This window comes from Lactuca saligna, chromosome 7 (genome assembly GCF_052625555.1).
Source record: "Lactuca saligna cultivar CGN05327 chromosome 7, ASM5262555v1, whole genome shotgun sequence".
NCBI classification, from domain to species: Eukaryota; Viridiplantae; Streptophyta; class Magnoliopsida; order Asterales; family Asteraceae; genus Lactuca; species Lactuca saligna.
In genome coordinates this window covers 102911506-102921668 of record NC_136423.1, presented here as the reverse complement: position 1 = coordinate 102921668, position 10163 = coordinate 102911506, and the positions used below count along the sequence as shown (strand labels likewise).

General features: G+C 32.7%; 1 protein-coding gene across 3 annotated transcripts; it reads right to left on the bottom strand.

Moving 5' to 3' along the window:
• Positions 1-1055: 1055 nt before the first annotated feature.
• On the bottom strand, positions 1056-9575 carry LOC145004756 (DNA glycosylase/AP lyase ROS1-like). Of its 3 annotated transcripts, XM_078963743.1 has the most exons (19): positions 9332-9575; positions 8736-9074; positions 8044-8148; positions 6987-7077; positions 6690-6864; positions 6535-6617; positions 6180-6264; positions 6014-6105; positions 5809-5877; positions 5685-5721; positions 5014-5096; positions 4243-4413; positions 3510-3546; positions 3119-3176; positions 2371-2474; positions 2166-2231; positions 1939-2053; positions 1829-1867; positions 1056-1634 (listed from the first exon to the last, which is right to left on the bottom strand). In XM_078963743.1, the coding sequence occupies exons 1-19, from the start codon at positions 9444-9446 to the stop codon at positions 1525-1527; spliced, it is 1974 nt and encodes a 657-aa protein (XP_078819869.1). In that variant the 5' UTR covers positions 9447-9575; the 3' UTR covers positions 1056-1524. The 3 variants fall into 3 exon arrangements, with proteins under 3 accessions (XP_078819869.1, XP_078819871.1, XP_078819870.1); XM_078963745.1 differs by lacking the exons at positions 8736-9074; positions 9332-9575 and adding an exon at positions 7210-7423; XM_078963744.1 differs by lacking the exons at positions 8044-8148; positions 8736-9074; positions 9332-9575 and adding an exon at positions 7210-7715.
• Positions 9576-10163: the final 588 nt, after the last annotated feature.

Below are 10163 nucleotides of genomic sequence, written 5' to 3'. Positions count from 1 at the left end.
CTCACTTGGCCTCTATCTTGATATCGTATCAGAACACGTGTGTATGTGTTTTGGGTTACTCTTTTATCTCTGATCAATAACAACGTGAGGGTTTGGAAGTGAAAGGGGTGGATGGGTTGGAGAAGTTGAGTAGGTATTGAAAAAGAATGACAAGAGAGAGGGAAAGAGATCAAACGAAAGAGGTAGTGGTATTTTCCAGTGTAGTTGAGAGAGATAGAGATTAGAGAGGTTTTTTTTTTTTTTTTTCTTTTTTAATTGATAAATAATAATAAATAATATTAGATTAATTAAAATAGATAAATATCCAAGGGCATTATCATCATTCAAAATGTGGCGCGAACTACATTCGCAAGATAAAAACATATCAGGGACGAAGTGTACAAGTTTTAAGCAAACGAGGGACGGTTCGAGTTAATTTTTGAAAATAAAAACTAAACATGTCTTTTGGCACCTGCATAAGAGACGATTGGTGTAATTTACCCTCTATAGAAGTGTTAATAGTTTGTTTCAATTTGTTTAGATCATAAAGATGAAGATGAAGTTGAAGGACCACGTGCTAATTTAGGGGCTCTTAAAATTAAGCAAAGAACACTTCCAATAGTTACAATGGTTGTTGCAACAAAGATGAAGATTGGAGTTAGATTAGGTCTCAAAAAAACATACGAGGGACGAGTAATTTACCCTCTATAGAAGTGTTAATAGTTTGTTTCAACTTGTTTAGATCATAAAGATGAAGATGAAGTTGAAGGACTACATGCTAATTTAGGGGCTCTTAAAATTAAGCAAAGAACACTTCCAATAGTTACAATGGTTGTTGTTGCAACAAAGATGAAGATTGGAGTTAGATTAGGTCTCAAAAAAACATGATCATATAAAAGGGAAGTGGGGGAATTTTTTTTAAGAAGGAAGAAGAATGGGGAAGAAGAGAGAAGGGGGAGTAGATGAACGGAGAGAAGGATTTTTTTTTCCTTTTTTTCTTTAATAAAGTGGGGGTGGTGGTGGGCTCCTTTTTATTTACTAAAATTAAAATAAAAGATAAAAGAGTTAAAGGAAAATGGAAAAAGAAATTAAAATGACATATTAGTCATTTTAGGTTTTTAGGTTTCCAAATCCACATACAAACATCCGATCCAAAAAAAGTAATGGCTTGGACCAAAACCCGAAAAAAAAAATACCATTGTGTCCTACTTTGTAGTTTTGTCTTGGACAATCTCAAAATTATCGACAAAGGTTTTTTTTGCAACTTGGGAGCTTCCCACGATGTCTTTTATGCAAATTCTCCAACATGCCTTTGCGGTTTCACCAAAAGTAATTCATTCAATCTCATCATAAGTTAAATGAGAAAAACGAATATCATATGTTTGGCTCCAAAGTGCCCAAAAAAATTATATTATCTTCCTGCCGTGCAATTCAATTTTGTACCTTTTAACTTAAAGACCATCTAACAAAAGTACGTTTGATCCAATCCCATGCATAACCTCCAAATAGATAGTCTAACAAAAGCTGTCAGATCCAGTGAGTGCATCATCCATCATTGGTTCGTTTTGTTGGTGATTTTCCTTTTCGATGGAATTGCTCTGGCAAAGGCCTTGCTGCTCTTGTCTTCATGCTGAAACCCCGTATGCAAACATATCCTACAAAAATAATTCAAATTTTATAATGTCTTCTACTTTCTACAAATAGTTTCCATGAGTTGCTGCATGTTTCATGATAGACATAATAGGTGCAATGGGTTTCTGGTGACGGATATGGACTTAATGTAGAAAAAACTACTCGAAACAGAGTCCTAACTTGCTACAAATTTGTTAAGACATTTTTTAATTAATACCTTTCCAAAAGCAATCTTGTATTTCCTGAGCTGACAAACCTGTGTCACAAAGTTATAATCAACCGTTATTTTTCTGGTTTGGTAAGAGTAATTAATAGATAGGTATCTACCTTCAAATATTGCTGATATAGATGTTCCACAGAATAGCATCTTTTTAGTCAGACCCCATAACAACTTTCGGGGGAAAACAAGTGGTTTTCTACTCGATTCATCATCAGCAAATACCTAAATCAACCATCACAACTAGAAAATCAGGAATCAACATATATATATATATATATATATATATATATATATATATATATATATATATTTGATATATGAAAAGGAAGAGTACCTCGTTGATCTGGAAGAATGTCCCATCAAGTGGAAATGACCCTCTAGTTGCTGTCCGACATGGCACCTGTTTGTGTTTGTTTGTATGTACGAAACCAATACATGTTAGGCTTAAATTGCAAGAAAATAGCAATCTACTTAATTCACAATGTTGCTACTTAATTGAAGCTCATGGAACAATCTTCACACAGAACAGTTTTGCTCACCAAATATGTTCCAAACACCATCTCTTCTTCTTCCTGTGAATCGGTTGATTTTAGTGAACTGTATTCTTCTTTGAGCATTCCGGAAGGATTCTGGAGGGCTTCTCCTGACATAAAAATATAATAATGTACAAAAATCGATAATTTACAAAGTTAAATACTGTAGCTTTTACAAGGGATAAATGCAAGAAGCAACAATGTACTTTCATTTGTTTTTGTATTATAGCATCCTACTCTCATTTATTTCTATTATAGCATTGTATGTTTAACTTTTTTTTTTCTATCAAGGCATTGTACTTTGAAAATCTACCCAATTATAGCATTTTATATTTGTTCTTATTAGTACGTCATACTTTGACAAACAACCGAATTATATTTGGATGATACTGCTAAAATTTGGGTAAAATTTTAAAATACAACATGCTGTAATAGGACAAAATGGGAGCAGGATGATATAAGAAACAATAAATCAATGAGTGTACCTTGCATTTAACCCCTTATACAATGTCACACCTTCAAGGGCTTAGAACCCCATAATTGCGGGACCATCTTCTGATCCACAAAACCAAGAAAAGAATGCATACACTTCTCTTTCTTTTCATTTATGAATTTCTGAGCATCCTTTTTTTTCTTCCTAAAATTCATAGAACTACCATCTTCTCATTCTAAACATACATGTTTCTTCTTGTTGAGAACATGGATTAAATTTTGAATCATTGAGAGTTAAAATGTAAGCAAAAAATTATTGTACCTGGTGGCCATATAGCAAGTAGATAAGGATTCTTGTCATCAAAGTCTCTTTTGTCCAACTGCAACACAACCACCTCAAAAGTATAAACAAATATGTATTTGTATCTATATACGGGTTGAATGCAATAAATATCAACACACTTTCGTTTCCTCCCACTACGCCATTGTACTTTTAAACATCTAGCAATGTTATCCAAATACAAAGCAATTTTGAGTGGATTTTTCCTAATAAGAAAAATATTCAAAGTGCAATGCTATAACTGGGTAAATTTTCAAGGTGCAATGCTGTCATAGCAATAAACAAAAGCAAGCTGCTACAATAAACAAATAACTGAAAGTATGCTTCTATTTCTTGCATTTAGCCTATATGAGTATAAGAAACATGCACTGACCACTTGCACAAGAGGATGCGAATCGGGAAGCTCATAGCTGCATTGCACATATACATATACATAGATTAGGATATAGGCCTTGTCACACAAGTTGTTGGAGGTTATAATCTAATTGTCAAAGCTATCATCATGGAAAAGGTAACTGCCATTAACTCAAAGGTTATTATATATATATATATATATATATATATATATATATATATATATATATATATATATATATATATATATATAGGTAATAGCAAAAAACATACTTCGCTCTCGCTACCAATACGGGCAATGTACTTTGATTTTTCCCCATAATAGCGACATACTTACAAATTTTTTACAGTAATATCAATATAGTTTATATTCTACCATAATAGCAACATAGTTATATATTTTTTCCCATAATAATAGTGGACTGACATTTCTTTACCAATAATATGGGCGATGTACTCTAATTGTTACATATTGATATTATCAGTAAACAATGTAGGTTCTGGTGCGCTGCTATTACCGATAACAAAATGTAAGTACGTTGCTATATGCATAAAAAATATATTATGCATGGGTTGCATATTGCTATTGTTGGTTAACTACGTTGCTACTATGGTTAAGGATTACAATGCTATTATGGGTAAAATATAAAATGCATTGCCTATTTTGGTAAAAAGATTACTGCGTGTTTGCTGTTTCCTACAATTTGCCCTAATATAATAACCAAGATTAGAAAATAATACAGAATTCTTACACTTGGTGTTCTGTCCTTGATCTGCCTGCATTTTTCATAAGCTCTTTGGTTTTAACAATCACAGGACCAAGGCAATGATCTTCGATATCTTGTTCGAATCCATTTTTAGTGTTTTTCTTTTGTCTGGAAGATGAAACTGGAACAAATGTCTTTTTCTCTGGTGGTTCAGGCCTGCTAGTTAGCATCTTTGAGTATGTAGATCAGCCAGGAATTTCATCATTATTACTTGGGTTAAATGCAAAAGAATAGCAATGTACTTTCATATATTTGTTTATTATAACATCCTAAGCTACTTTTATTGTGTCCTATTACAACATTGTACTTTGAAAAACCTGCCCAACTATAGCAATGTCATTCAAATAAGAAGAAATTTGTATTGCTATAACTAGGTAGATTTTTCTAAGTCCAATGTACTACTAAAAGAAATTTTAAATTACAATGCTATAGTTGGGTGTTAATAAGAAAAAAAAATTGAGAAGACAATGATGTAGTAGGAAAAATATCTTATAGTAGGATGCTATAATAGTTATATAAATAAAAGTACATTGTTCTTTCTTGCATTTAGCCCTTATAAGTTCATCTTGACGTGATTTTTGCTTATAAAACAGGCTGCAATATGTATCACTTGCACTTTATGGCATAGCCAAAAACAAAGTGTTAACAACTATAACGAAAAGGATAGATCACAAATCACGATGACGGTATGAACACTTGGAATTATAAAAAAAAAAAAAAACAAATAAACAAATAAAAAGGCAAAATGTTCGAAACCTTGCATATGCACTGGCAAAATGACTGCAGTCTTTCTTTAATGGACAAGAACTGCAATTTGGTTTCTTCTTCGTGCAAAACACCTGCACAATTTGAAATACGATATACATGACAAATGCATATTAGTAATTAACTACTGTGTTTTCAAGATAATTATATAACTACTTGAAATATTATGCATTTCCTTACTTGTTTGTCCAGATCTCATTATTTGGATCCTTATTAATCAGAAAATCATACTCGTAGTTACTTTACAAAAACTCTAACTGTTATTTCAACTTCAAGTCATAATAGTCAGCTTAGACACACATTCAAAGTTTCAAACATTCATCACTACCAGATGCATCTAATTCAAATATCAAGTGGGCCAACTTTATGCTTTTTTCTAGCGCATGAATTGGATTTTCAACCACTATTCTTGTTAAATGGTAAAAAAACAAACATTGAAGTCTGCATTTTCTAGCGGATTTGCTGAATTTGTGGTTGGTTAATAATGTATAATTTAAAAACAATAATAATAAAAACCTTGTTTATCTTTTGTGCTAAAAAGAAGAAATTTTGATTTTTGGGTTATTTTTTACGTTTTCCTAGATACATTTATTGTTTTACAACAAAATGAGAAGTGCAATGATTTAATTAACGTCTACATTACTTTTTTTTTTCCATCATACCTTTCCAAAAGTGATCATTTGATAATGAAGTTCGTACCTGTGTTAAATAATTTGCAGGTATTTTATTAGAGTGGGTTATATTTATTTATCATGAAAAAACAAAAGATTAAACCCAAGAAATTACAATGTTTCGGCATCAAGGTTGCCAAGCCTCAGTGAGAGATACTCTTGAACAGATTTCATGATAGGGTACCTGATAACAAGGTTGATAGCAAATAGAAAAAAAAAAAAAAAAAAAACCCACAAACAGTCAACATGGTCCAATCATATCATAATATTAATAGCAAATAATTCTATGGTAGTTCAATGGAAATGAAGTTGTCACTCACTCTTCTAGCTGATGTATGAGAACGTCATCAGGAAGCTTTTTAATTGGGACCCATCCCAAGCGAACCACTATTCTAGCAATATGTCTGTCAACCTTGTACAAAGCATGCATATGAAAACCTTAATTTATAAATAATTAATTCAAATTGCTAAATTTTAGAATCTTACAGGGAATGCACGTTGTCGTAGTGTCAATAGACGCACACATTCCATGCTTTTTATACCCAATCCATATACCCGAGACAAGAAATCCCTGCACGTTCATTCTACAAGTCAGGACTCGGTCCTTTTATTATTATATTAATTATTATTATTATTATTATTATTAGCTGGCAGCAGCATATAAAACGGTATACACATATGTAGGCAACATCTACATGGGGAAGCTAAATCACAAGACCAAAGGTTTTTGTAGGCAACCCTGCACTTATCAAGTTATCATTATCTTTCACATATGTGTAAGCATCAACAAGTTCCCTCATGACAATTTGACAGTTTAACCAATTAATTTGGAAAATCTTACATTGCTATTCCAGGTTTAGCATTTCTTAACCACTCAAGATCAAGAAGCCCAGAGTTTTTATCATGTATGCTATCAAGGAACATCTGCACGTACAAGTTAAAACTTCATATTGTTTATCTGCTTTTTATGCATTTTATGAAAAATACTCTTGTTACCTTGATTCGTGCTGCAAGTCTAGTGTTCATTCCTCTTTCGTGGATGGCGTTAGAGATCTCATCAGCCTGTGCACATCGAACTGCATTCCAGTCCAGCGCGTCTTCAGTGTGATTGTCACTATTATTAATGATATTCTCCTTGGGGTATTTTGCAGCCAGAGACATGAAGGCAGAACTAACAAATATTGTGTAAAATAAATAATATATAGTGATTAGTGAGTGTGAGTGTGAGCGTGAAGGAATACTCATCATGTCTCCAAAAAGTATTGTACCGAGCCACAAAAAGGCTACACTTACCTTGAATAACTGTCTGCTGTATTTTGTGTTAAGAAAACACCAACTACAGAGTCCACGACAGAACCTTTCCAACCCATGAAAGGCCTATTTCCTGTTAATTTCATTTATAAAACAATATCATTTTCTTAGAAAGCAATTTTTTGATAGATATTAAAATTGAATTTCTGTTAAAAGCTAGAAATGTGTATGAAAAATATAGACGCCACATTGCAATGTGCTTTACCTTCTTTCCAAAATAGGCAACATATTTTATTTGTTACCCACAACAGCAACCAACTTGCATTTTTCTACCAATTTAGGCAATGTGTAACCTAGAAACCTATCAGTGATGATGTAGCTTGAATTACAAAACCCGACCCAATGCCCACCGACTGTAGCGACTTCCATCAAGACTAGGCTAGCTCTCTAATGGAATGTTTACCCGTCGATACTTGCTCCTGCTTATTGATTAGGGCGAGTCACTCAAGTTCCTGTTCCTAAATAAGTTATCTAAAACTCACTCAAATCGAGCTAATTAAGTGGCTCGTTTCGAATAAAGTCACACCCCACTCTTAGCCTTAATCGGGTGGTATTTGAACTTGGGTCACTCTTACCATGTCATCCTCCACAACCACAATGGCCAAGATTATGACCACTAATCCAATAATATAAATTAAAAATTAAATAAATAAAAAAATTAAATAAATAAATAAATAAAAAAAAAAACCTCTAACCTTTCAGATATATAGGTTACAAAATGGCCTATATTGATATAAAAATGCAAGGTGATTTTGATTTAAGGTTAACAATAAAGCGCCTTATCTATTTTGGTAAAATGATAAAGTTCGTTGCTATTAGATGAGGGAAATGAGTGTCGATGTTCTATGAAATAATAGTTTTAAGGATAACCAAACATAAATTATGGATATATATGTTGTTTATAAGTTCCAAAAACCAAAATCCTTATTTAATTTGAGACAATTTAACAATATGTTGTATGCATTTGTATACAAATGGAACTTCCTTTACGGTTGTATAGCCCCATAGGTTTTGGGATGCTGATGGCCTCACAAATTACCTTGAACAAGACGCATGGAGTTGATGAAACGCAAAGCCCTTTGTCGGAATAACTCCTGCTCTTTCTTACACCATTCGTCTTCCTCTTTCTTATTGTATTCCAAACCTTTAATGGATAACAAGAAGGATAAATAAAAGGGCTAAATGCTAATTACTAAATTTACCAAAAAGGGGAAGCCCATATATCACAAAATGACCAGCTCTTAATTAGATGATTATCGCAAAAAGACCAAATAATTTTTGTTTTCGTGATATTGTTTTATCAATGGTCCGCCACTAAAAAATCTTCAATAATAATAATAATAAATAAATAAATAAACTGGGCAAAAAAGATATTGTTTCTTCACGAAATGACATCATTTATGCGGAAAGAAGATGGCAAAATGTGGTGAGGTCAAACGGTGATAGAACCAACCCCATTTTTGTCATTTTTGTGATTAACCCTAAACAAAATGTAGTTCTAATAGTCCAGTCAACCCCGCCTCCCTTTTTAAGACTCCTATGGAAAAACTCCACATGTTGAGTTGGTATTGGATTTGTAAAGACATTCAAGTCTTTTTATCCAATGTTTTAAAAGCAATAGAAAAGGTTCAACTTCATAAGAAATATGCATCTGTTTTACTCCAAATGTTAAATGGGTATTAAAGAAACCATGAGTAAATCATTAGAAAGTGGTGATAGAAAGGTGCGTACTCGTCTGTTGGTAATCTGCGATGTACTTTCTCACGTTGCGGGTGAAGCAAAACCCCCCCTCAGTGTAGACCAGCATCGTTTTTGTTTGGATATATGCAGAATCAAAATCCAAACGTCTTCTGCAAGATGACTTCACATTTGAATCTCCTCTCCGACGACAACCGGTAGAAAGGGAAGGAGTCGCCTTTGTAGTTGGGGAATTGGCCATCACTTTTGGCCTAAACTTGGCCTTCAATTTGCTCGGCGTCTCATGGTTTACGTCAATTTCATGATCCTTGTTTGATAATTTGATTGGCGTACATGGTGCGGAACCCGAAACCCTCGTTACCTTTTTACCACCTAACAGAAAACAAAAGAACACAACAGAGAGACTCGGTCAGTCGGCTAATCATAACAAATTTATTTATTAAAAAAAAAAAAAAAAAAAAAAAAAGCAAGTAGACGCCACGCCTAAAGGTTTCAGACTACATTTGTTGTCTCTCATCTTAGAGCGCAAGCACCTAGAGTTTCATGCAGCATATCGCAAATGTACATAAGCCATTTCAGTTAAAAAGGCTAACTACCAAAGAAATCCAATTACACACACAAACACTCACGAAATGCACCGGATGTTTTATTTGGCGAAGGAAGAGCGATCATAAGAGGCATGGCGATTGTGGCGTCTTGTAGGCCTGACGGTTGTTTGCGTTTTTTTGTCTTTTTGGTCTCCATATCCTCCTTACAGGCGCAGTCCACCACACACACAGATGGGTGGTAGAGTTGTCGATATTGCAACTTGAAGAAACGACGGCCGCCCAACCTCGATTTGGGAGCCGTGAACCACCTCGATTTGGGAGCCTTGAACCACCTTCTTTATTATCTTTTATAGATGTTTTGCAAAGCTTATTAAAATTACAATGTTAAAATAGAGATTTTAAAAAAGTTTTTGACTAATTTATTTTAATTTTTAATATATAGCGTGTTAATTAATTTATAGTAGTGTTAAAACGAATTTATAGTGGTGTTAAAACGAAGTTTTTAAAAAAAATATTTAATTAAGTTTATCCAATATCAAAACGTTTACATGGTAATTTATTTATAATGTTTGTCAAAAAAAATTATATTTATAAAATTACCAAAAAAAACTTCCTTGACTTTTTTTATTATAAATAATATAACTAATAGTTTTTTTATTTTTAATTCTAATAAGATATTTTTTACAATTAAGATTCTTTTTAATATAATTTTAATCAGATTTTTTTAAACAACATTTAAAATATTAACTTTGTCAATAATAATACTATATTAATCAATAATAACGAGAATACAAAATAGTTTCAAAAACAAATCAAACGTTGTTGACCATGTGGGTTTAGCATGACATATATATATATATATATATATATATATATATATATATATATATATCTTGCGATCATATCTCGTACT